Here is a 26892-nt window from a genome sequence, read left to right on the forward strand (position 1 = left end):
ATTTACATTGCACTATGTTTTCATAGTACTTCATCAAATATGTTTAACATCGGTAAGAAGAAAAAAGTATGAAATGTAGAAACATCAATTTTTCGTCTGGACACGAATTTAACACATTCAATAGTTCCTTGATAAAATTTTACTTACTGCTATCAATTTTAAGTTTTTCTTAGTATTTGGTAGGGAACCCTTTATTTTGCAGTAGAGACGCAATTCTTTTTGGCAAACTTTCAAAGCCTCACATGGTGACTTAGGAATTGCATACCAAGCATTTTTAATCTCCTGAAACAACTGTGTTAAATTGATTGTCTTTTGCTCAATGTTATGTACAACATCATTCCACAAATTCTCGATCGGGTTAAGATCGGGTGATTGTGCTGGCCGATGCTCAAATCGTAGACATGTGAATTCAAAAGGACACAAGCGTCCACAGGTTTTTCTCAAAACCCACCTCTGTCTATCAACTCCTACTCTCACCTCCCCGCGGTGAACATCGGGTGCCTAGTACCTCAACTGGAGATTGGGTTCCAACCCCAGTGGAAAGTTGTTGGGGGCAGCAAACGAGAGAGGGGGGGAGAGGTGTTTCCACTAAGGCACCTTTCCTTATCCAGGCGGCAGCGGACGAATTCTCGAGATGGAATCAACGGTGGGGTCTACAGTTCCAGTAAGGTTGAACTACTTAGTGAACACCTTATAGGGCTTCTTCGACATATTCGGAGCCCAGGCCTGTAAGGAGCGGTCTATCCGGCTCCCCTTCCTTGGTGTTATACTAAGGATCTGGCCCTCCAGGTTGGGGGTTGTGCCGTCGCGTCGGGGTGACTTCCTGGCCACGTAAAAAATACCTTTAGTTGCGAAGCACCAACAAGCCTCGGATACGGACGGATTCACTGTTGACAACCCACGCAAACGAAATAAGGACAACGAACTTCGGATATGTACGTGAAATGTTAGGTGCCTTAACAGACCACGTGCAGCCGAACAATTAGCGGAAGACCTAAACTGCTGCAAGGTAGATATTACAGCCATCCAAGAAGTGCGATGGGATGGACCGGGCAAACGCAAACTAAAAGACTGCGATATATACTACGGTAGCGACTGCTACCGAGAACAAAGACAGCGTCTATTTGGGTGCGGATTTGTTGTTGGAACTAGATTCAGGCAAAAAGTTTTGAGTTTCAACAATGTGAGCGAGCGCATCACGACAATCCGCATCAAGGCTAAATTCGCCAACATAAGCCTAAGATGCGCGCATGCCCCAACAGAGGAGAAAGATGAACACACCAAAGACATATTCTTCGAGCTCTTGGACAAGACCTATGAGCAGTGCCCTGGCTATGACATTAAAATTGTCTTAGGAGGTTTTAATGCCGAGCTAGGAAGAGAAGACATCTTTGGTGGAATAATCGGGAGATACAGCCTGCACGACACCACCTCCGACAACGGATTCAGGCTGGTCGATTCCGCTGCGGGGCGAGACGTTTTGGTAACTAGTACGCAGTTCACGCATCTTAATATCCACAAGGGGACATGGAAATCTCCTGTTCAATCAACCGTAAACCAGATTGACCACATTGCGTTCGACGCACGACACTTCTCAAGTATACAGGATATTCGAACATTCCGAGAGGCTACAAGGAAGTACTGTGAGAAGATTCGACGTTAGACGGCTACAATCGCAAGAGGCTGCCATGTCCTTTTACGATCGAGTTACTAATAACCTCTTAAGGAGTCCTATGCTGCCTGCATTAAGCATTGAAAACCAGTGGCAACATTGCCTTGCAGCTATCAGAGATGCCGCATCTGAATTGCTAGGTTTCACACGGCCACCACAGCGAAACCCCTGGTTTGACGACGAATGCCGGCAAGCGCACGCAGCGAAACAAGAGGCATACAAAACGGCGCTGCACAAAAGGACTAGAGCTGCTCGCGAGCTCAACGAGCAGAAAAGGAGAGAGGAACACCGGCTTCTTAGATGGAAAAAAGAGAGCATGAGAAGCGCGCGATCGAGGAGATAGAGGGATGTCACAACAGGAATGAGGTGCGTATGTTTTACCAAAAGGTAAAAAAAAACTTGCCAAGGGTACCAGCCACGAACCGATATGCCTGTAAAGACGATCAGGGGAACATCGTAGTAGAACTGCAGTCGATGCTGAGGATATGGAAAGATCACTTCTCCAAATTATATAACGGCGATGACAAACCGAATTCCGCTGTAAGGGAGATAGAACCACTCAACCTCGGCGACGCAGATCAACTCATCTGCAAAATATGGTCGGAAGAAAGCATGCCCGATGAGTGGAATCTCAACATTGCGTATAAGATCCTCTCTGCCGTATTATGTGAACGTCTGAAGCCATTCGTCAACAACCTGATTGGTCCTTATCAGTGTGGCTCCAGACCAGGAAAGTCCACTATCGACCAAATATTTACACTACGGCAGATCTTGGGAAAAACCCAGGAACTTCAAATCGATACCCACCATCTCTTTATCACTTTTTAAATAGGGAAAAGCTCTACCGAGCAATGTCTAGTTTTGGCATCCCTGTCAAACTTATCCGTTTGTGCGGAATGACGATGGAGAATGCACGCTGCTCTATATAGATCGGAAAAGATCTTACCGATTCATTTGATGTCAAAAAAGGTTTTAGACAAGGCGATGCACTGTCATGCGACTTCTTCAACATCGTTGTGGAAAGAATTGTGCAAAACTCAACCGTCAACACTAGAGGCACAATCTTCCAAAGGTCCATCCAATTACTCGGATACGCAAATGATATTGACATAATTGGAAGATCAAAGCGTGATGTCAGTGGAGCGTTTTTGAGCATTGCGACGGAAGTAAAGAAGATGGGTTTAGTGGTCAGTGAGGGCAAGACCAAGTATATGCTGTCATCAAAAAAGGACACTGGACGACGAAGTTTTGGACGAAACGTCACCATGGACAGCTATAACTTTGAGGTAGTTAAGGACTTTGTCTACCTAGGCACCGCTATTAATGCAGACAACGACACCAGCGCTTAAATCAAACGAAGAATAACTCTTGCAAATCGCTGCTTCTTTGGACTTAGAAGGCAATTGAGAAGTAAAGTCCTCTCTCGAGCATGTAAAATCACCATCTATAAGACACTCATTATCCCGGTTCTTATTTATGGCGCTGAGGCCTGGACCCTGTCAAAGAAAGATGAGAGCGTCAAAGGATGCTTCGAGAGAAAAATTCTTCGGGTGATTTTCGGTCCCGTACGCATAGATGGAGAATGGAGGAGAAGATATAACGACGAACTGTACGGGCTGTACATAGAAACTTACCTGGTTAGCAGAATTAAAGTCCAACGGCTTAGATGACTAGGTCATGTAGAGCGGATGGACATCAACGCTCCAGCCCGGAAAGTCTTCGAATCCAATCCCGAAGGACGGCGGCGCGGCGTTTGCCCCTCGTAAAAATTGACACCAAAATGATACACTAAAAAGAAGACAATTTGCCGTTATTATAGCGCTTCATACACGACAACGACCTTAAACACACTTCAAAGTTAGTGTAGTGTGCCTTAGAGGTGCATAAAATCGACGTTTTGAAATGGCCAGCACAATCTTACTTACTTACTTATTTAAGGTGGCGCTACAGTCCGGGGCGGACCTGGGCCTCAACCAACATGCGTCTCCAGCCAGCTCGGTCCCTAGCTAGCTGTCTCCATTTTCGCACGCCAAGTTGGTTGAGGTCCTCTCCCACCTGGGTGCGCCACCTGAGTCGCGGTCTTCCTCTACTGCGCCGCGCCGTGCCATGAAAAAGCAGCCCGGACCATAACGTTGCCTTCACCGTGTTAATCGTGTACCATGGATCATATTCCCTTTTTTTGGACGCCATACATAATATTTTCCATAAGATCCGAACCGCAGAATTTGGATTCTTCGCTCCAGAACACGTTTTTCCAAAAACTAATTGGTTTGTCTAGGTGAGCTTTGGCAAACTTTAACCACAGATAATAAATATACAGATGTCTCACCCTTATGGCGAGAAATGATATATGAAACTGAAATCAACCAAAAAAAGAGCTTTTTCAAAAAGTTCAACACATTCACTAAATGAATACACGAAAGCTATGTTGCTCGTCTTCTTTCCTATGAATGAAAACTAAGGCAAAGAAAAATCTGAAATCATTTTTGTATGTTCTTTACCTCTCATAATCCTAATGCACGGTAACACATAATACACCAAGATCATTCTTCACAAATGAAAACAAAACTGTTTTATTTTGATTTTTTGTGGTGTGGCTGGTGGTGATGCGTTGAAAATAGGTGCAGGAGAGTTGATCGCTTGTCGACGACGAGAAAAAAAAAAATATTTACAGTTGTCTTTGGAAATAGAAACAAAGCTAGGATAAGGTTGTCTTTATAGCTCGAGTTCTTATAATCGGATATGTAAATGCTAGTTGCGTGCATTCATGTGGATTTATTTTATAAATTCTTCTTTTTATTCAATTTTGTAAAATCTCCACAAATACATTTTTCTGTTTTATATGTTTTTAAACGTAATGAAGTGTTGTTGACTGGTGTCAATTGGATGATGACGTACCTACATATGTCCAATGTACATGTATGTACCTCATTGTACATAATGTGTCAACAATTAAAATAATATTTTTTTTATAGTTTAATTGGATGATGAGGTACCTACATGATGAGGTACCTACATATGTCCAATGTACATGTATGTACCTCATTGTACATAATGTGTCAACAATTAAAATAATATTTTTTTTATAGTTTAAAAAGAACTGATCTTTTTTTTTTTATTCAAAGAGATAACTTCCTCAAAAATGGACAAGTAGATTTTGTGCAGCAAAAAATAAAATATGTACTGTTTTCTGTTCAAATAAGGGTCTTCCTGTAGATTTGAATGTTTCCTTGACATAACTGTATAAAAAAACGTTTTCCTTTTTGATTATTGTAATGGGTCCGATTTGTCGAATTGAAAATGTTGACATTTCTCGACGTTTTAAGGTCCATAGTATTTTGGGAAAATGTCTGTGCGTGTGTACCTACGTTCGTACGTTCGCGACTTTTTTTTTTGCTGTCCATAGCTCAAGAACCAGAAGAGATATCGACTGCAAATTTTGTTATACAGATAATAATGTAGAAAGATGCTGAAATGAATCTCAAGAAAATTGCGTGGGTGGTTTTTTTTACAATAGCAGTTAAAACAAAAGGCGAACATTTTGGTTAACCCTAAATATCTCACGAACCAATAACGCTAGAGACTTCAATTAAATTGCATAGGTATTATATATTGTAACGTCTATATAAGGAAGATGGATGGGGCAAGTGTAATCCTGGTTGATCTCTGAGAAAGTTGAAACCGCAGGACGAACGTTTGCGATAAAATAAGTTTCGCAAAAGTCTTGGTGTTTTGATTTATACCTTTCATCAAATTGATTTCTCTTTCGAGAGAATTCTTTTCATCAGACCAAAGCCTTTTTTTACTCTTTTTAAGTCGACTAATTTTCTATAACATGATTATTTTAGATTTTTGATTTGTCATATTTTTGTATTTCTCCAGAAGAGAACCGTTATTTTGTTTTTAAGTTTTCTCTAGAACTAATGAACCGATTTTTTTTTCTGCACAAGCCTTTATACTTTCTTAATAATATTTAATGATCAACAAATTCATTACTTTTTATATTTAAACAGACTCTTTGGATACATGTTAGGTTTTAACATTTTTTTTAAACTTTCATTTCTATTTTTCTCAAAATTGTATTGAGTCGAAAATCAAATTTTACCAAATTTTATTAATTTTCTTGTTTACGTTTTTATTTTTTTTGTAAAAAAACCTGTCAATTTGATTTCTCTCAAAATTTTTCAGAATGTTGAAAACAATATTCCTTATAAATTAAAATTGGTTGGAAACCATGATCTCAAATTTTTGAAAAGATATTTGAGTCGAAAATCAATTTTACCAACTTTTATTGAGTTGTTTTTTAATTTTTTATTTTTGTAAAAAAAACTGTCAATTCGATTTTTCTCAAAATTTTACTGAATGTTGACAACAATATTTTTTTAAATTAAAAAGTAGTTTAAAGCAAATACATATCTTAAAGTTTTGAAAAGTTATTTGAGTCGAAAATCGATCAATTTTTGTTAATTTTTTTAGGTTTTTAATTTTTTGTAGGTACAAACATTGTCAATTCGATTTTTCTCAACAATTTTCAGAATGTTGAAAACAATATTCCTTATAAGATAAAATAAGATTGAAGCCCAAATTTCAAGTTTTTGAAAAGATATTTGAATCGATATTCAATTTTTACCAATTTTGAGTAATGTTTTTTTTAGATAATTATTATTTATAAAAAAATGTCAATTAGATTTTTCTCAAAATTTTACCAGATGTTAAAAACTTTATTTTTCGTTGCACAAAATTGGTTTGAAGATAAAATAATTTTTTATTCGTAAAATTTTCGAGGTGACAAATTTTTGTTTAGTTTTTTTTTTTGATTTATAAAAAAACCTTTAATTGGATTTTTTTCAAAAAATATATTTTTATCTGTATAACAAAATTAATTTGAAGTCTATTTCTCTTCTGATTTTCAGCTATGGACGACGAGAAAAACGTCGCGAACGTACGATCGTACTAACGTAAAACACAGAAACCAAATCATCTGCACATTCACTTGCCCCTTCTTGCCCACACAATATTTTCATATAGCAATACACAAGCAACTTCTTCAATTCTCCTTACCGGACACCTAACAATCGACATTCACAAAAAAATAAACAAAAAAAAGATCCAACATTATCACCCCTTTATTCTTTTACGCACCAAAACGCGCATAAAAAAAGATATACATTATTGTTTGCAACGGACCAAACTTTGTTTTTGTATTCGTTGGCAAACAAAATGACAAATGAGAAGAGAAAAGTTACTAAAACGAAAAAAAAATAGCAAGGCAAAAAGAGCTTTCTCAGCTTTATTTTTAAAAGCTCTTGTCTGTTAAGGCTTGTCTGTTAAGAGAAAAAAATGTTTCATTTTTTCGTGCTGGGATGAGACATCTGTATAAATTTATTATCTGTGCTTTAACCTAGATTTCAGATTTTTTTTGATACAAGCAGTTTTCTCTGAGAAACGCGCCCATGTAGATTGTTTTCATTTAATCGGCATCTTATGGTCCATGAGGAAACATTTACTCCATAGTTCGTTGAAAGTTCGCTTCGAATGGCACTGGAGGTCTTAAACGGAACCTTGGTCGATAACCTATAAATAATTCTATCTTCATTTGTAGTTGGCTTTCTGGCCCGGGGTTTTGTTTAACGTTTTCAATCACTCCAAACTTTTTGAAATGACGAAGGGCATTATAAACCCTATATTGTAAATGTCTGTTACCGTCCGCCCTTTTCACTTCATTTTCAAGATCAGACTTCTTTTTTTCCTTTGAGCACCATTTTCCTTTTGTCATGACTAATTATTTTTTTTAATATAGATCATAAAAGGAATATTTAATTACCTCAAAAGTTATTATTTTATTTAAAAAAAAATTAAAAATACACTCTTTGATTGCAAAACGTGCTAAATCTATGTCCAGCTAAAAAAAAAACGCAAATCACAAACAATCTTCATTTTTCGCAAAACGGTTTTTTACTTTTCAATCATTGACACATTTTTATTACCATATATGGTTGTCACAGTAACGACATAAAAATGAACCGTTACTTGCAAGTAATAAAGAATTGAAAGTAGAAAAATACTTGTACTCTTTTCAATGTTCTAAATTCTTAGTAGTTGAGACTCTATGTCCCGCTACGGAACACCCCCTGACTTTGTAGGTCTAAGAACCTAAATAAGTTGTAACAAATAAGCGCATCTAAAGTTCCAATCGATAACAAAATAGGGCACTTTTTATGACTAGAACTACTCTGGAAGATGAAAGAGGCAGTAACCTTGACAAATATTTTGAACCCAGGCCTGTGGGACGACAGTGTGTACTTAGCACAGGGATAAAGTATCTTCCACTAAAAACATTTACTTCAAGGACAAAGAATAAAATATTGTCTGTATTTATAAAAAACATTTATTTTATTTTGCATTCTTAACTAAAATTGTTCGTTATCGTCCTGCACCCAACCATCATCGTCGGACAAAAACCTTCGCTTAGCAGCTGTATTCATGTATGGTCTCGACACCCATTCAATATTGGCGGCTTGAAGTTCATCTAATGTTCCTAACTTGATCTGATACAATTTCAATTGAAATCTAGGACCGACCTCCTTCAGTTCAAGTTCCTTATTGACATATTGATAAGTGTGATGACGGAAACAAATGTAATCATCGTGATTAGCGAATGTCATCACTCGTTTTGATTCCTTCTTTGGAACCGGGAAAAGGTGCTTTAAGATATTCATTGTCCGTTCGGCCAGCTTTGTTTTGAAATTATGGAATATTAGGTGAGGTTTTTGTTCGCTCATAGGTACGACATCGGGTAAATCATGCCGCATTACCACTCCAGAGATATTAAAGAATGCCGTCGGGCCGTAAGGCAGATGACAGATAACCAAATTATCAGGAACCCCTCGATGCTCGTGAACGATGATGAAGTCTGTCACATCGTTGGCACGGCAAGCGTGCATTAGTTGTTTCATCTCATAGTTACCGCGATTCATTCGTTGTGCATTTGGGAATAGCAACCGCAGTTCTTTGACGAACATCTTCAATCGCGCCGAAGGACTGTGTGAGGTGGTGATCATGATTTTTGGATCTTCACAGCCAGCCCAACGGTATTCATCATCGATATTTGCTTCGGTAATTCCATTTGGATCTAAAATATAAAGAAACATCAATTAATGGCTTTGGAATTATGGAAAAGAAGGACGAGATCATGAAAGTTTACCTTCTACGTTGTATTTGAGTTTTTCCTGAAGCTGAATTGCCTGTCGCTGGAGATTACCATGGATTTGTGTATTTTTTTGCAGACTGTTTTCAAGCAACTCTTTCTTCTCTTGTATTTTCTTGTGTCGTGTTTCTGCAGATTTCTTGTAGAGGTATTCCCGTCTAAGTCTGGCTTGTCTTCGGAGCATGTTGTTTGTGTTCTTTAGTTATTAATTTTTATCCAAAATTTACAAAAATAATTTAAGAACAACAGAAATAAGTGAATAATGCAAAATAAATACTCGCACTCGACCACAACCGCACGTGGTGTGGTGACGTTGGAATGGAAGAAATGTCAAACGAATCGAACTCGAACAAGTTGAAAGTGTATTTTGGTGTTTGTGTGTGAAACAGAAACAGAAGAGTCTGTATTTCAAAGACAAATCTTTGGAACGGATTTAGTCGAGAATTGGTTTTCCCTAAAAATCCTTGACATATTAAACCGTTCATTTGATTGCATATTTGCTCCTACATGCGAAAAGGGCGAATTGATGAGAGGTTCAAATTGTGAATTAGATAGATGGATAGATTTTTATTACTTAAAATTGTTAAATACAATAGTTTCTGTTATATAAATTTGGTAATAAAAGTGTTTTTGCGGTGGCAATGCCGTCTTTTTTTCAATTATGTTCAAAGAAAATGTTTACTATTTAACAAAATGTAAATGAAAAATTGGAAAAATTATATTAAGATGCAAATAGGGCTTTCAGTTTAGCTTAAATAGAAATAAATAACTTAATAATTAATACATAATTTTAAGGCAAAAGAATTAACAGCTTTTAGTTTTGGCAAAAACAAAATTAGAGTTGAGTAAAACTTGGATTCAAGATTACAAAAATGAAGAGCTTTTAGTTCGGCTAAAACAAAAATAAATGGTATTCGAACTCATTAAAAATTAAGCGTTATGCAAAGACTTTTAGTTTAGTTAAAACCAAATTTCAGTTATTTAAAATAATAATACAACAATAAATAGTTGCGAAGCACCAACAAGCCTCGGATACAGACGGATTTACTGTTTAAAACCTACGCAAACGAATTAGGGACAACGAACTTCGGTTATGCACGTGGAATGTTAGGTCCCTTAACAGGCCACGTGCAGCCGAAGAATTAGCGGAGGCCCTAGACTGCTATAAAGCAGAAATCACCGCCATCCAGGAAATACGATGGGATGAGCCGGGCAAAAATGGGATGAAAACTTCCGATATTTACTATGGTGACTGCTACCACGACCACGAAAACCAACAGCGCTTATTTGGATGCGGCTTTGTCATTGGAGCCAGACTTAGGCAAGAAGTCTTGAGCTACAGGTGCATTAATGAGCCCCTCATAACCACACGCATCAAGGCTGAATTCGGCAACATAAGCCTGATATGCGCGCACGCCCCCACACAAAAGAAAGATGACAATACCAAAGATATGTTCTTCGAGTTCTTAGACAAAACATATGAGCAGTGTCCAGTGATAGGATATTAAAATTGTCCTGAGCGATTTTAATGCCAAGCTAGAAAGGAAAAACATCTTTGGTGGAATAATCAGGACAGCCTGCACGACAACACTTCTGACAACGGATTCAGGCTCATAGATTTTACTGCGGGACGAAACGTCATGGTAGCCAGTACGCGTTTTCCGAACCTCAACATACACAAAAGAACTTGAACTTCTCCAGATCAATCTGACGTCAACCAGACTTACCATATTACGATCAACGCCAGACACGCTTCCAGCATCATGGATGTACGAACTTTCCGAGGACCTAACATCGACTCGGACCACTACCTCGTTGTAGCCAAGGTAGTACTTCGGGTTTCCAGACCCAAGGCAAAACATGGAGGTGCTGAGAAAAGGTACAACGTCGAACGGCTACAATCGCAAGAGATCGCCAAATCCTTTTCCGACCGAGTTTCAAACCAAACCGAAAACCAGTGGCAACATTGCCAAGATGCAATGAAAGAAGTCGCCTCTGAAGTGCTGGGTCACCAACAAGGAACCCCTGGTTTGATGAGGAATGTCGGTAGGTAAGTTCAGCCAAACAACAGGCACGAAAAGCGGTGCTGCATAGAAGGAAGAGAGCTGCTCGTGAGCTCTATGAGCAGAAGAGGCGAGAGAAATGCCGACTTCTCAGAAGAAAAAAGAGAGAGGGCATGAGAAGCGTGCGGTCGAAGATTTTGAGAGGTTTAAAAGCATGAACAGGTGAAACAAAATTCACAGGTACATATACCTAGAACCGAAGGCTGCAAAGACGAACGCAGTCAATGCTGAGGATATGGAAGGACCACTTCTGCAAACTGTATAACGGCGCCAACAAACCGAATTCCACTGTCAGGCAGGATGATCCATTCAACATAGACGACGAAAGCCAACAATCCCATCCTCCCGACTTAGACGAATTAAACATTTCCATATCTAAGCTGAAGTCTAATAAAGCCGCTGGAGCAGATGGCTTGAATACCGAAATTTTTAAAGCAGCTGGAGATAAGTTGGTTACGAGCATGCACCAACTTATCTGTAAGATATGGTCGGAAGAAAGCATGCCTGATGAATGGAACCTCAGTATTGTTTGCCCGATACTGAAAAAAAGAAGACCCTCTAAATTGTAAACTGCAACTATAGAAGAATCAGTCTACTTAACATCGCCTATAAATATTCTCTGCCGTAATATGTGAACGTCTAAATCCCATCGTCAACAACCTGATAGGTCCTTATCAGTGTGGTTTTAGACCAGGAAAGTCCACAGTTGATCAAATATTCAAATTACGGCAGATCCTGGAAAAACTCCAAGAACACCAAATCGACACCCACCATCTTTTCATCGATTTCAAGGCCGCATATGACAGCATCTACAGGGACGAGCTGTATAGAGCCATGTCTAGTTTTGGCATCCCTGCCAAACTCGTCCGTTTGTGCAGGATGACCATGCAGAATTCACGCTGCCCCATAAAGGTTGGAAACAACCTAAGAGAACCTTTCGGTGTCAAAAAAGGTTTTAGACAAGGTGATGCGTAGTCATGTGATTTTTTTAACATCCTGCTTGAAGAATAGTGCAGAGCTCACACGTCAACACTAGAGGCACTATCTTTCAAAAGTCTGTCCAATTACTAGCATATTCTGATGACATTAACATAATCGGAAGAACTCAGCATGATGTCAATGGGGCTTTTGTGAGTAATGAGGCAGAGGCGGCAAAAATGGGTTTAAGGGTTAATAAGGGCTAAACAAAGTACATGCTGTCGTCAAGAAAGGACATACAACACCGACGTCTTGGTCAAAATGTCACCATCGACAGAAGTTACTTTGAGGTAATCAAATACTTCGTCTACCTAGGCTCTGCTGTAAACGCAAAAAACAACAACAGCGCTAAGATCAAACGCAAAACGTCTGGGTGACGTAGAGCGCATGAAAACCAATGCTCCGGCCCGGAAAGTCTTCGAATCCACACCCACAGGACAGTGCAGTAGAGGAAGACCGCGGATCAGGTGGAAACTGGAGACATCTAGCTAGGGACCGGGCTAGATGGAGAAGTTTGTTGGGTGAGACCCTAGTTCACACAGGACTGTAGCGCCACCTTAAGTAAGTCTGGAAATGTTCGTGGAGGTTTAGGGATGGTTTGAAAGGCGAGAAAAAATCGAATATTTCCCATACAAACGTTTTCTAGAGACAATTTGAACTTTATTGTTATTCAATAAAGTTCATATTAAATTATAATCACTCACTGTAGTCTAAGCAATTTAGGTCTGTTCCTAACATCAAAGAGTCAATTTGCAATTTATTACCGCTGCATAAAGTTTAAATTCAAAAATATCTATGAAAATAGTCTTCGCGTGCGTTTTGGAGAATCTAATGTCGCGTTCCGAAAATAAACAAAAGTAAATCGCGAAAGCGACAAAAAAATGTAATAAACTATTAGTAGTACTGATTTCCAATTAATTGGTCGGCTTCGCGAAACTTAATTTTAGCTAACTTTAGTGGTAACTGTATCAGATTATTTTTTGTTTGATAAATCTTAAGTTTTGTCACAATTAATTCCGTAATATTTTCACCGCCGCATCAAATTCGTTTCGACATGTTTCCCCTCGAATCCAAAAGATTTGTGGGTTAAGTATAGAGATGACATGTCTTTAAGTCCTACACTACAAATGACAGAAGAAATTTACAATGAGACATTGATCATGATAGAAGATATGTGTTTATTGATATTAAATAAATTATTGTCGTGTTTGGGAATGACATTACCCAATCGTCATATGCACGATGCATTAAACCACGAGTTGCAAAGGGAACAACAGTACGACATTAAAGCCTTGGCCGAAACAGTTCGTACAAAAATGTTGCACAATTAAATCAACAACAAAGAATTGCGTAAGGCACTTTGATAAAAGCTGTGAATAGTGGATCTCGTTGAATTTATTTCCTTGATGCTCCTGAAGGAACCGGAAAAACGTTCTTAATTTCATTGCTTTTGGCGAGGATCAGATCGAAAACTGATGTTGCTCTAGCGTTGGCTTCACCTGCAATAGCTGCGACTCTACAAGAAGTCGGACGAACTGCGCATTCTGCCTCGAAATTAGCATTAAACATGCAAATCACCGAAGCACCAGTTTGCAACATCGCCAAAAATAGGGCAATGGCCAAGATCCTATAGGCATGCAAATTAATTGTTTGGGATGAATGCTCAATGGCCTATAAGAGGTCACTGGAGGCGCTGGACAGAACATTGAAAGATCTTCGTGACAATCAAAATATTTTTGGTCGGGCCATGATTCTTTTGTCAGGTGATTTTCGTCAGACTCTTCCAGTTATTCCCGAATTTGTGGCAGTACGTAAAGCCACTTCAATTAACAACTAACGTGCGAGTATTTTTGCAATATGATGAAAATTAAAATGTGTTTGCAAAGCAGTTGTTAGATATTGGAGATAAAAAAGTTGCAATGGACACCTCGACCGGATTCATCACATTAGCTACAGATTTCTGTCACATCACATATTCAAAAGAGGAGTTTATTCCGCGTATTTCCTCAGATATAGTGCAAAAGTTCATTAACCACAATTGGCTGGGTGATCAAGCAATATTGGCAGCGAAAAATAAAGATGTCGAGGATCTTAATGCGAACATTCAGAGTTTTCTTCCAGTACAATTTTTAAATTCACTGGAATTGCCTGGATTACCACCTCACAATTTGCAGTTAAAAGTAGGATCAGTTGTCATCATGCTGTGTAACATTAATCAACCTCGACTATGCAATGGAACAAGACTGGCTGTGAAAAAGCTGATGAATAACGTCATTAAGGCAATAATCATAAAAGGAAATACAAAGTAGAGGATGTCTTCATCCCGCGAATACCGATGATTCCAATGGATTTACCATTCGATTTTAAACGCTTACAATTTCCAGTACGTCTGGCTTTTGCGATGACAGTAAATAAATCGCAAGGACAGTCTTTAAAAGTTTGTTCGTTTTGAAATTAATTTATACAAAAGTAAAGGTCTTCTATTTATCGATTGAGGCAGTACGAAGTCTGGTCACGTGAACATTGAAATTCAATATTTTAACACAATTAAGAAATTGAAATAAATGAAAATGTTATTTCAATTTTGGTGAAAATCATAATGTATTTTAAATTATTATTTGTTTTCATTATATTAATTCCATGTCTGAGCAAACTATTTGAAAAAATTATCTCTAGCCGGCTGTTTTGGTACATTGAAAACAAAAACACGACTCTTATCCCCAGAAACCAGCTTGTATTCTAGCACGGAAGAGGCACAACCAACTCTTTGCTTCAACTTGACGAGTTGGACATAAAAGGAAACGACTTAGTGGACCTAGCAGCAATAAATGCTTCTAGTCACGCGGTAATATCTCACCTATCCCCAACGCCAAGAGACTTCCTAAATGTAATCAACTCATCCTGGGAGAGAAAGAGAATCACAGATTGGCATAACTATGTGCACCATTACTCAACCATTAACTCTTAACTGGGAACAACTTATCTTCCCGCATCCTCTAGAATGATAAAATGCTATCAGTCGTGTGTAAAATTCTTGGTAGCAACCGAATCGGCTTCCGAAAAAAATTTTAATGTTCCTGTTCCCTTAAACCAAAACTTAGGCCAATAAAACTAATTGAATTTTCCTAAAAAGGTGTCAGAGAAAAAATCACAAAGCCAGTTCTTGTATCAAAAAAGGACCCCACAGGTGCTGCAATTATCCATAAACCTTTCTATAATCTTAAAATTCTTACCTTCATGATTCTCCTTGAATTCAACCAAAGTATTCCTATCAAAGCCCAGATTATGTTCATCCAAAATATCAAACAGTTCATTGACTTTCTCATCCGAATTACATGGTCTAACTTGAATGATATCACCCGGATTCCAAGTTAAATTTTTAGACGAATATTTTAACTTTATCAATCGAACATCTTGAAAATGATCCTTTGAAGTGGTTCTTACATTTTCCTTAAAATACAAAAATTAAAACACGCAAAAATCTATGGTAATTTTTTTTTTTTAAACATACCATGACTTCAAAACTATAAGGATTTTCCTTAAGTGGCCATTTCAAATGAGTTAAACTTGAAGGAATTGAATTGGTTGTTTTCCAAACGTTCCATTTATAACAAAATTCACTTGATGAATTCTCTTTGAGGTGTGGATAGATTTGTTTCAATTGCGACCATAGATCTTGAATCCATGGAAGTAAAGTAGCAGCCATTCCGTGGTCATGTTGATCATCACAAAGCCCTATTAATTAAAACATCAAAAGTAAATATTAATCCTTAACTGTAATTAATTAAATCAAAAAAGAAGACTTTTACCCAGAGGAATTATAGGAGAAGCAGAAAGCTGAAGTAATCTTTTGTTAAGTTTCTTCGCTGCAAAATTATACTTAGAATAACTGGAGTCCCCAAGGCCAACGCAAGCAAATTTCAACGTTTGCAATGAGTTTGCTGGCAAACTCTTTCGCAATAGAAATTTCCAAAAATGCTTCATATTATCAGGTTCCTCTCCTTGTCCTGTTGTCGAAGCAACAAAAATCACAAGTTGCTCTTGTATTAAGTTTTCAATAGCATAGTCATCCATGGACATAAATGGGCCAGTAAATGAGTATGACTTGGATTGTCTCCATATTTTTTCAGCAACGTCTTGCGCTGTTCCAGTTTGGCTACCATATAAAACTAGTAGACGCATCTTTGTTAAGACTGTAAATATACATATGTTGAAAAAATTAACAACCGTATTTAAAGTAGAAGTTTTAAATTTTGGTAAAATAAATTCGAAGATTGCAATTACTGTCAATTTTTTAATAACTTGAGTATCCTATATATGCGACTGAAAAAAATTAAAAATCCTCTTACTTACAACTATTAACCATTCTTTTGTTCGAGTACTGTTGTCAGGGATGGAGGGGACCTACTATTTAAAGCCGAATCCGAACGGCTAATTTGGGAAAGAACACTTTTCATGACAAGAATTACTCTTAGAGAATTTGTCAATTCCTCGCAAGATGCAGTACTCGTGAAAAAAACCAGTTGGCACCGGTAGGGATTCAATCCAAGGCCTCCGGCTTGACAGTATAAAGAAAACTCAGTTTTTGGTTGTCTTGAAGATTTTTAAAGACATATTATAAAAAACTGAGGTGATACAAAAATTATGTTGTTTTTGAATACACATATTTTTGCTGAACAGTGTTATTTTAAACATCATCGTTATAACTAAGAGAGCCTCTACTGTACGTTGCATGCAACATGAATCATTCGAACATGCAACATAGCTGCTGTCAGAACTAAGTCTTAAGGGTGAATGATATTTGGGTTTAATTCTTTATTTATATTTACCACTTTGATTTTTCTATCCTAAGCAAATATAAAATAACTTATTTTGTTTCACACTTTATATAAAAATAATCTTAAAACATTTGTAAGATGGTCTTTTTATTAAATCTCAAACAGCTGACTACGTTAGTCGACACTAAAAAAACACAAAACACAACAAATATATCGTAGACGTAAGGAATTGTCTTGTCTCGATTGTTTAATGTAACGTAAGGTAAATAAATAAATGGGATAGTTCAATTCTAAAGAAGACTTTGGGGCGGTTCAACAATTAAAAAAGATGTCAAGTTTCTTACCCAACTTTATTTGACGTTTATTAACTTCCATAGGAAGTTATTGTAATGGGTCCGATTTGTCGAATTGAAAATGTTGACATTTCTCGACGTTTCAAGGTCCCTAGAGTCGAAATAGACGTTTTTTGTCGTCCATAGTTCAAGAACCAGAAGAGATATCGACTTTAAATAAATTTTGTTGTACAGATAATAATGCAGAGAGATGCAAAAAGGAGTCTCAAACAAATTGAGTGGGTGCTTTTTTTACCATAGCAATTCAAAAAAAAGGTGAACCAATGAAGCTAGTGGCTTGAGTTAAATTTTATATTATACATTGTAAAGTGATACCAAATTAGTAAATTTTTTTGTGAAAAAACTAAAACAAAGTATTTCTCCCCTTGAATATTTTACGAACAAAAATATCTCCAAAATAATTGTATGCAACGAAAAATAATGTTTTTAACATCTGGTAATGTTTAAATTTTTTAGAATAATTAATCGGAATGGGAAGTTATCAGTGTGGGTCGCATTCCAGCATTTTTTTATTGAAAATATGTTTATATTCGAATAACAGCTTTTATGGTCACTTGAAACTCTTTTTAGTTGATGTGATGTTTGCACCATACAAATAAATCAATAATAATTGAGGTGAAAATTAAAATTGACAAAGATTTAGTTAGATATAAAAATTAAGTTAATTTTAATTAGAACTTTGGAGTGCATTTCTTCAATGTTAAGGTTTGTTGATTATAATTCCTAAATTAAATTCCCTTAAATTAGAATGAAATTTTTTGTAACGTGATTACTTAAATAATTAATTACACCTGACAAAGCATACAAACCCATTTAAAAAAAAACTGTTTAAACGATAATATTTCATTTCAATTTACATATTGTACAATAATGTAAAATAATGAAAAATTGAAATAAATAAAAATTGTATTTCAATTTTGGAGAAAATGTTAATTTTGAATTTAACTATCATTTTTTTTCATTAAATCAAGTTAAGTCTAAAAGGAGACATGAATTTCAAAATTTTTTACTTAAAAAGGATTTTTGTATAATTCCCCTTTTTCTAAGAACGCTATTACAGATTACACTATCTTTAGCCAATTGTAGGTTTTTTGAAACAACCAAAATGAGGGTGAGGAGGATCGTAAGTTCTTAAAGTAATTTTGTTACTTTTTTGGTTTAATAAATTAATTTAACAAAATTATTCCCTAGAAACTTCCTTACATTTTTTCTACGAAACAACCTGCCAACCTAAACAGATACAATCGTACTTATTAATGTACCTATTAAAACTCTGGACCTATCTGCTTCCAAAGGGATAAATATCGAAAAATATGTTTCCAAATAGGTATATATGCATAAATTGTCAATTTTTTCAATTTGAACACAGTTGTTTCGCACTGTAAAATATCAAAGAAAAAGTTCTGAAACTACTATTAGAAGGTTAACGTAAACGGTTAGCGCGTGGACTCTTTGTCGTTAAATTGACGTCGTTTGTAGACCTACAATTAAAAACTACACAATAATTATGTTATATGCTTACATTGTACCAATTTTAACATTCTTTCACATCCTAATATAAAAACAAAATAAAAATAATATGAAATATTATTAAGTCAAATTTTGTGATAGTCACTATTTTAAGTATTGACACTGTGAACTATGACGGTGCGTTTACACAGAAAATTTAGATTTTTTTTTCAGAGAGTCAACGCGTTGAACCTTTGAATTGACCATTTAGTTCTAGCTTGAGTCATGGCTTAACTGCAATCACGAAACGGCTTAAGTCCTTACAATTCTGCTTAATACATAACAACCTACCCTTCTTAATACTTACTTTTTTACATTGGCAACTACTGATTTTTGTTTACATTTGAGTAATTTATTTTATTTCTTTATTTCAATATTTTATATTTACAGCCTCTCTTAGATTCCACACTTAATTATCGTACAGGCAGCGCCCCCATGCCTCGCCTTCTGTAACAAAATTTTGTGTTCCACGACAGTACTATTCAAATATATATACAAAGTCATTTTGTTTTTCAATTAGTCATAAGTTTAACGAAATTGTCACTTTTGTTGCTTTTGGGACATTTATATTCTTGAAATTCATGTTTAAATATCAATTCTCAAGCATCTAAAGCAAATTAACATCAAAAATTGAGAGATTTCTTTAATATTTAAGATCTTAAAAGAATTCGAATTTTCGATTTTTGACTAAAAAAATTGAATGTTACCTACTGTTATTTTTGGTCTTAAGAAAATGAAAAAAAAACATCACTCGAATCGACTCAAAACCTTAACTTCCAAATTTGAAGTCAATCGATGAAAGTATTGTTTCGGCTATAGGCCAGGACAGACAGACAGAAAGATGGAAAATATCTGGGTACTCACTTTTTCTTAATTGTGGGAAAACAAACCTACAATTTTAGGCCGAATCCGAACGGCTAATTTGAGAAAGCACTTTTTAATGACAAAAATTGCTCTTGAAGGATTTGTCAATTCCTCGCATGAGGCAGTACCCGCGAAAATTAATTTTTTTAATCAATTATATACTATTAGAAAATCGCATTATTTTCAAATCCCTAATATTCGGCCAGATTTTTAAAAGGGCAGGAGAATCTAATTCCTTACGATGTTGAAATGGTAGACATGTAAATTCAAGAGGACACAAGCGTCCTCTGGTTTTTCAAAAAACCCACCTCTGTCTAGCAACTCCTACTCTCACCTCCCCGTGGTGAACATCGGGTGCCTAGTACCTCAACTGGAGATTGCTTCCAGCCCCAGTGCAAAGTTGTTGGGGGCAGCAAACGAGAGATGGGGGAGAGGTGTTTCAACTAAGGCACCTCTCCTTATCCAGACGGCAACGGAGAAATTCCCGAGAGGGAATCAACGGTGGCGTCTACAGTTCCAGTAAGGTTGAACTACTTAGTGAACACCTTATAGGGCTTCTTCGACTTATACGGAGCCCAAGTATATAGGGAGCGGTTTTATACGGCTCCCATCCTTGGAGTTATACTTAGGATCTGGCCCTCCATGTTGGGGGTTGTGCCGTCGGGGTGACTTCCTGGACACGTAAAAGCCTCACAGTTGCAAAGCACCAACAAGCCTCGGATACGGACAGATTTAGTGTTGACAACCTACACAAACAAATTAAGGACAACGAACTTCGGATATGCACGTGAAATGTTAGGTCCCTTAACAGACCACGTGCAGCCGAAGAATTAGCGAAGGCCCTAGACTGCTATCACAGACATCACCGCCATCCAGGAAATACGAAGGAATGGGCCGGACAAAAAGAGGATGAAAAACTGCGATATTTAATATGGTAACTGCTAAAACGAAAACCAACAGCTATTATTTGGATGCGGCTTAGTCATTGGAGCCAGACTAAGGCAAGAAGTCTTGAGCTATAGGTGCATCAATGAGCCCCTCATGACCATAGGCATCAAGGCTAAATTCGGCAACATTAGCCTGATATGCGCGCACGCCCCCACAGAAGAGAAATACGAACACACCAAAGATATGTTCTTCAAGCTTTTAGACAAAAAATGTGAGCAGTGTCCTAGCTACGATATTAAAATTGTCCTGGGCGATTTTAATGCCAAGCTAGGAAGGGAAGACATCTTTGGTGCAATAATCGGGAAGAACAGCCTGCACGACAACACTTCTGACAATGGATTCAGGCTCATAGATTTTGCTGCGGGGCGAAACGTCATGGTAGGCAGTACGCGTTTTCCACACCTCAACATCCACAAAGGAACTTGTAGTTCTCCAGATCAATCTAGCTTCAACCAGATTGACCATATTGCGATCGACGCCAGACATGCTTCCAGCATCCTCTGCCGCCAACACAATGTATCGAAAACCAGTCGCAACATTGCCAAGATGCAATCAGAGAAGCCACCTCTGATGTGCTGGATTTCAAGCAGCCACCAATAATAATTGATGAGAAATATCGGCAAGCAAATGCAGCCAAACAACAGGCACGCAAAGCGGCGCTGCATAAAAAGACGAGAGCTGCTCATGAGCTCTATGAGCAGAAGAGGCGAGAGGAACACCGACTTCCCAGATGGAAAAAGTGAGGGCATGAGAAGCGTGCGATCGAATATGTTGAGAGGTTTAAACGCAGTCAATGCTGAAGATATAGAAGGACCACTTCTGCAGACTGTATAACGGCGACGACGAACCAAATTCCGCTGTCAAGCAGGATGATCCATTCAATGTAGACAAAGAAAGCCAACAATCCCGTCCTCCCGACTTAGACGGGATAAAGCCGCTGGAGCGGATGGCTTCAATGTCAAGCTCTTTAAAGCAGCTGGAGATAAGTTGGTTAGGAGCATGCTCCAACTTATCTGTAAGATATGGTCGGAAGAAAGCATGCCTGATGAATGGAACCTCAGTATTGTTTGCCCGATACTGAAAAAAGGAGACCCTCTAAACTGCACCAGCTATAGAGGAATCAGTCTACTTAACATCGCCTATAAAATCTTCTCTGTCGTAATGTGTGAACGTCTAAAGCTCATCGTCAACAACCTGATAGCTCCCTATCAGTGTGGTTTTAGGCCAGAAAAATCCACAGTTGATCAAATTTTCACATAACGGCTGATCCTGGAAAAAGTCCAAGGACACCAAATTGACAAACACCATCTTTTCATCGATTTCAAGGCCGCATATGACACGACGAGCTGTATAGAGCCATGTTTAGTTTTGGAATCCCTGCCAAACTCGTCCGTTTGTGGAGAATTCACTCTACTCTTTAAAGAATAGTGCAGAGCTCACACTTCAACACTAGAGGAACTATCTTTCAAAAGTCTGTCCAATTACTAGCATATTTTGATAACATTGACATAATCGGAAGAACTCAGCGTGATGTCAATGGGGCTTTTGTGAGTAATGAGGCAGAGCGGGAAAAAATGGGTTTAACGGTTAATGAGGGCAAAACAAAGTACATGCTGTCGTCAAGAAAGGACATACAACACCGACGTCTTGGTCAAAATGTCATCATCGACGGACGTAACTTTGAGGTAGTCAAATACTTTGTCTATCTAGGCTCCGCTGTAAACGCAAAAAACAACACCAGCGCTGAGATCAAACGCAGAATAACCGCTGTTTCTTTGGACTAAGAAAGTAATTGAGTAGTAAAGCTCTCTCTCGAGCGACCAAAGTGTCCTTATCATCCCCGTGCAGAAGCAAAGACTTTGATAAAAGAGTAAGAAAGTACCTTGGGTCGTTTCGAAAGAAAAGTTCTTCGCGTGATCTACGGTTCCTGTATGCACTGACGGGGAGTGAAGGAGAAGACGAGCTGCACGGGCTGTATGGGGACGTAGAGTTAGCCAGAAGGCTGGAAGTCCAACGGCAAAGATGGCTGGGTTACGTAGAGCGCATAGAAACCAATGCTCCGGCCTGGAAAGTCTTCGAATCCACACCCTCAGGACAGCGCACTGGAGGAAGACCGAGAATCAGGTGGTGCACACAAGTGGAAAGTGACCTCAACCAACTTGGAGCGCGAAACTGGAGACATCTTGCTAGGGACTGAGAATCTAATAATACGAACACAATTCACTATTCATTCTCAATTGGTAATCAAATTAGCTTTGTATTTTCTGTCGTCCTTTTTTAATTGGGTGACAAAGAAATCATGATAAATCGAATCATTACAATCTGTTCTCAGATTTCTCACAACAAAATTGAAAAATTTGTATGAGAATACGGAAATCTTTGAGATCTTCGAAATATAAACAAGCCAAAAATTCTAAACGTATCAAACTTCATTAGCTGTCAGTTGTTACGGTTTTTGACATTTGTCAGATTTACAATGCCATACAAAAAAAACTCTTCTAAAAATTGAAAACAACCTAAATAGTTATTGTTTTTCTTATTTTAAAGCTAAAATTCCAATAATTGAAATCTAATTTATAAACATTCCAATAATGACAATCTATAACTTGTACATATTTGACAAATATGGAACATTACTCTATTACGGTGAATGGAATCGATTAAAAAAGTCTGGCATCACCCGAGAAGAAGTAGATGAAAACAATTCTAATAATCTATAAACCATAATTTGTTTAAATTTTCTTATAATTTTTAAATTAGGAAGCCAAACTCACATACGGAATGTTATTTTCAATAAAATCCTTTGTTAATAAAATATCACCCCACGATCCAAAAGAGGGATTTCTGTTTTATAAGACAAACAAGTATGCTCTGCATTATTTAGAAACACCTTCGGGATTGAAGTGAGTTTAAGAATAATCTAATTTTGTTATTGTGTTATTTTATTTGTTTTTATCTTACTAGATTCGTGCTTAATACTGATGTAGCTGCTATGAATGTTAAAGAGCTATTGCAACAACTGTACAGCAAGATTTGGGTTGAGTTTGTGGTAAGAGATCCTTTATGGTCGCCTGGTACTCCTGTTACGTCTGATTTGTTTCAAACAAAATTAGATGATTTTATTAAACAATCTGCAATCTATGGTATAAGAAATATATAGTCAATATTATTTTCTATCAATTAATTAAGTATCATTCTTTTATTTATCAAATCGCGGAATGAAATCTTTATCACTGCAAGAGATAAAAAGTATAAATGGGATGACAATCGGTGTTTCCAGTAGAATGGGTGTATTTATCGGATCACCATTTGACTCATGAAGTTTAATTTTAAAATTGGTGCCGAATGAAAGATGACTTTCTTATTGAAACAAAAAATTAACGTTAAAAATTCATGAAAGAAATGAATTAATAGGTTAATAGGGTACTGATGAACTGCGACCTAGATGAGAACATATTCACCCCACAGTATGCCTTCCAAATTACTGCCTCTTTAAGGAACTTAAGTATTTGAAGAGAGGATATCTTTGTCTTTTGTGAATGATAGTAATATACATATCTAAATAATATACGAGTATGTTCAGGTGCGTCTTCGTACTTATTGTAGAACCTTTAGAAAGCAGTCTCCAATCCTTGGATGTTAAGATGTCTATTCAACTTGCAGTGGCCAGTTAGAAGTATAATAATACTTTTTATTAATCTTAGATTCTCCCTACTTAGAATGAGAAAGGATAGAAATCTTTTATGGTTTAAGTAATTCTGTCTTAATGTGAGGAGTTTATTTTTAAATTTTTGATCATCTAACCAGCTCTTCTTATTTGGGGCTGTTTTTAAATTTTTTCATGTGCAAAAATAAGACCTTGGCCTCGAAAAAGTTGTGCCGATGCTATAGATTTTGCTACATCAATCTCTTGTACTCTTAAAGAGCCCCGGTACTCAATGAAGTGAGAAATAGCTGTTGTTTTCTTAGCTCATTGAGCATACCATACCAGTTCTGAGTTGTTAAGAAATCTAATTTGAGGGCTTTTAATTAGGCTTGGCTAAGTGCCAATATTTTGGTTTGTCTAGTATCTTCCGAGTTTATATTCTAGGCATTTCCATATGACGTTTACTTCTGCCTGGGAAAGTTGGTGGAATGTGTGTGCAGTTGGTATTAAGAGTTTGCTAATGGATCCAAAGACTCTTGCAGCGGTTCCCTTAGATATTCCCGACTCGTGAGTTTCATCTTACATACTTACTTAAGGTGGTGTTACAGTCCTGTGTAAACTAAGGCATCATCTAATATACTTCTCCATCTAATTCGGTCCCAAGGTAGATCATGCCATATCTTACATTGTCAAGAAAGTTTCTATCTGTGAACTTGGGAATCGAGGCTATTTCTCTAAAACCTATAATTTTTTGTGTCGCCTATCCTCCTAGAAAAATCTTAATATGGCACACTTACATAAGTTTTTTAATAACTTTGCTCTGGTTATGCAAAGGCATGTTTTTGTAATATTTCTAGTGATTTCCTGTTGTTTTGTTCTTTAAAAATACCAAAACTCGAAAATGTATGGATTATTGAAAGCTCTTAACCTTTTTGTGAATCGGCCAGAAATACATTATTATTTATTAACAAACTATTAAAATTACAAGCTAATATAAAATTTAACAAGTCTATCTGCAGAACCTATTGGCTTAATTGCTTGAAAATTCAAGTTACAATTTTGGATTTTTTGCGAAACTCAATAATATAATTTATACAGTGGTAGAGAAGAATTTAGCACACTTGTTAAAGAAAATAAAAACTATTTAATTTTCAATTTGTTTTCTTATTATGAAATTAAATATATTTTATTTACATTACGTACACATCGCACTATTTTTTCATAGTACTTCATCAAATATATTTAACATCGGTAAGAAAGAAAAAGTATGGAATGTAGAAAAATCAATTTTTCGCCTGGACACGAATTTAGCACATTCAACAGTTTCTGGATAAAATTTTACTTACCGTTATCAATTCTAAGTGTTTCTTAGTGTTTGGTAGGGAACATTTTATTTTGCAGTACAGAAGCAATTCTTTTTGGCAAACTTTCAACCAAAGCCTCACATCGTGACTTTGGAATTGCATATCAAGCATTTTGAATCTCCTGAAACAATTGTGTTAAATTGGTTGTTTTTTTTGCTCAATGTGATGTTTAACATCATTCCACAAATTCTCGATCGGGTTAAGATCGGGTGATTGTGCTGGCCACTTCAAAGAGTCGATTTTATTCACCTCTAAGGCACACTACACTAACTTAAGTGTGTTTAGGGTCGTTGTCGTGCATGAAGCGCCATAATAACGGCAAATTGTCTTCTGCGTAGGGTATCATAGTAGTACCCGTAGCATGATGGTTAGTGCGTTGGACTGTCATGCAAGGGTTCTTGGGTTCAATCCCTGCCTGTACCACCTTAATTTAAAAAAAATAATTTTCGCGGGTACTGCCTCTTGCGAGGAATTGACAAATCCTTCAAGAGTAGTTCTTGTCATGAAAAAGTGATTTCTCAAACCAGCCGTTCGGATTCGGCCTAAAATTGTAGGTCCCTTCCATTCCTGACAACAGTACTCGCAGACAGGAATGGTTGAGAGTTGGAAGCCACTAGGCCCTGGTTCACAACGGACTGTTGCGCCACCCCATTTGATTTTTTTTTTTGTAGGGTATCATATGATCCAACAGGATATCTCTGGTCCATTTTGGTGTCACCTTTTAAGATGGGGCCAACGGCCGGCGTGCCATGAAAAAGCAGCCCAGACCATAACGTTGCCTCCACCGTGTTAATCGTGTACCATGGATGATATTCTCTGTTTTTTGGACGCCATACATATTTTTTCCCATCCGATCCGAACCGGCAGAATTTGGATTCATCGCTCTAGAACACGTTTTTCCAAAAACTAATTGATTTGTCAAGGTGAGCTTTGGCAAACTGTAACCTAGATTTCAGATTGTTTTTTGATACAAGCGGTTTTCTCTGAGCAACGCACCCAGGTAGATTGTTTTCCTTTAATCGGCGTCTTATGGTCCTTGAAGAAACATTTACTCCATAGTTCGTTGAAAGTTCGCTTCGAATAGCACTGGAGGTCTTAAACGGATCCTTTTCCTTGGTCGATAACCCATAAATAATTCTATTTTCTTTGTAGTTGGCTTTCTGGCCCGTGGGTTTTGTTTAACGTTTTTAATCACTCCAAACTTTTTGAAATGACGAAGGGCATTATAAACCAGCTTCCTTTAGCATTCAAACAACTTAGAAATGTCTGTTACCGTCCGCACTTTTTACTTCTTTTTTCCTTTGGGCACCATTTTCCTTTTGCCATGACTAATTATTTTTTTTTAATATATTTCATAAAAGGAATATTTAATTACTTCAAAAATTATTATTTTCTTAAAACAAAAAATTAAAAATACTCTTTGATTGCAAAACGTGCTAAATTTATGTCCAGCTAAGCACCGCAAATCACAAAAATTCTTAATTTTTCGCAAAACGGTATTTTACTTTTC

General features: G+C 37.1%; 3 protein-coding genes across 5 annotated transcripts in view; 1 reads left to right on the top strand and 2 right to left on the bottom strand.

The window, feature by feature from the left end:
• Nucleotides 1-23560, top strand: part of LOC129943510 (trafficking protein particle complex subunit 1) — a 145877-nt gene extending 122317 nt beyond the window's left edge. The window contains exons 2-4 of the mRNA XM_056053013.1: nucleotides 22879-23062; nucleotides 23133-23275; nucleotides 23337-23560. Coding sequence (XP_055908988.1) covers nucleotides 22964-23062; nucleotides 23133-23275; nucleotides 23337-23532 — 438 coding nt within the window. The 5' untranslated portion in view covers nucleotides 22879-22963 and the 3' untranslated portion in view covers nucleotides 23533-23560. The remainder of the gene's footprint in view (nucleotides 1-22878; nucleotides 23063-23132; nucleotides 23276-23336) is intronic.
• The window catches only part of LOC129943505 (NADPH-dependent diflavin oxidoreductase 1), an 80610-nt gene that overhangs the window by 1446 nt on the left and 52272 nt on the right, over nucleotides 1-26892 (bottom strand). Inside the window, exons 1-4 of one of the 3 annotated variants that reach the window (XM_056053007.1) lie at nucleotides 16274-16346; nucleotides 15730-16113; nucleotides 15432-15655; nucleotides 15154-15370 (exon numbers count right to left, since the gene is read on the bottom strand). In XM_056053007.1, coding sequence (XP_055908982.1) covers nucleotides 15154-15370; nucleotides 15432-15655; nucleotides 15730-16113; nucleotides 16274-16286 — 838 coding nt within the window. In that variant the 5' untranslated portion in view covers nucleotides 16287-16346. Of the gene's footprint in view, nucleotides 1-15153; nucleotides 15371-15431; nucleotides 15656-15729; nucleotides 16114-16273; nucleotides 16347-16749; nucleotides 16890-26892 lie in introns of those variants that run through there. The other 2 variants (XM_056053008.1, XM_056053009.1) reach the window with 2 other exon arrangements.
• LOC129943509 (U3 small nucleolar ribonucleoprotein protein IMP4) lies at nucleotides 8049-9178 on the bottom strand. The gene is made up of 2 exons (XM_056053012.1): nucleotides 8877-9178; nucleotides 8049-8804 (listed from the first exon to the last, which is right to left on the bottom strand). The coding sequence occupies exons 1-2, from the start codon at nucleotides 9061-9063 to the stop codon at nucleotides 8083-8085; spliced, it is 909 nt and encodes a 302-aa protein (XP_055908987.1). The 5' UTR covers nucleotides 9064-9178; the 3' UTR covers nucleotides 8049-8082.

Source organism: Eupeodes corollae, chromosome 1 (genome assembly GCF_945859685.1).
Source record: "Eupeodes corollae chromosome 1, idEupCoro1.1, whole genome shotgun sequence".
Taxonomy (NCBI): domain Eukaryota; kingdom Metazoa; phylum Arthropoda; class Insecta; order Diptera; family Syrphidae; genus Eupeodes; species Eupeodes corollae.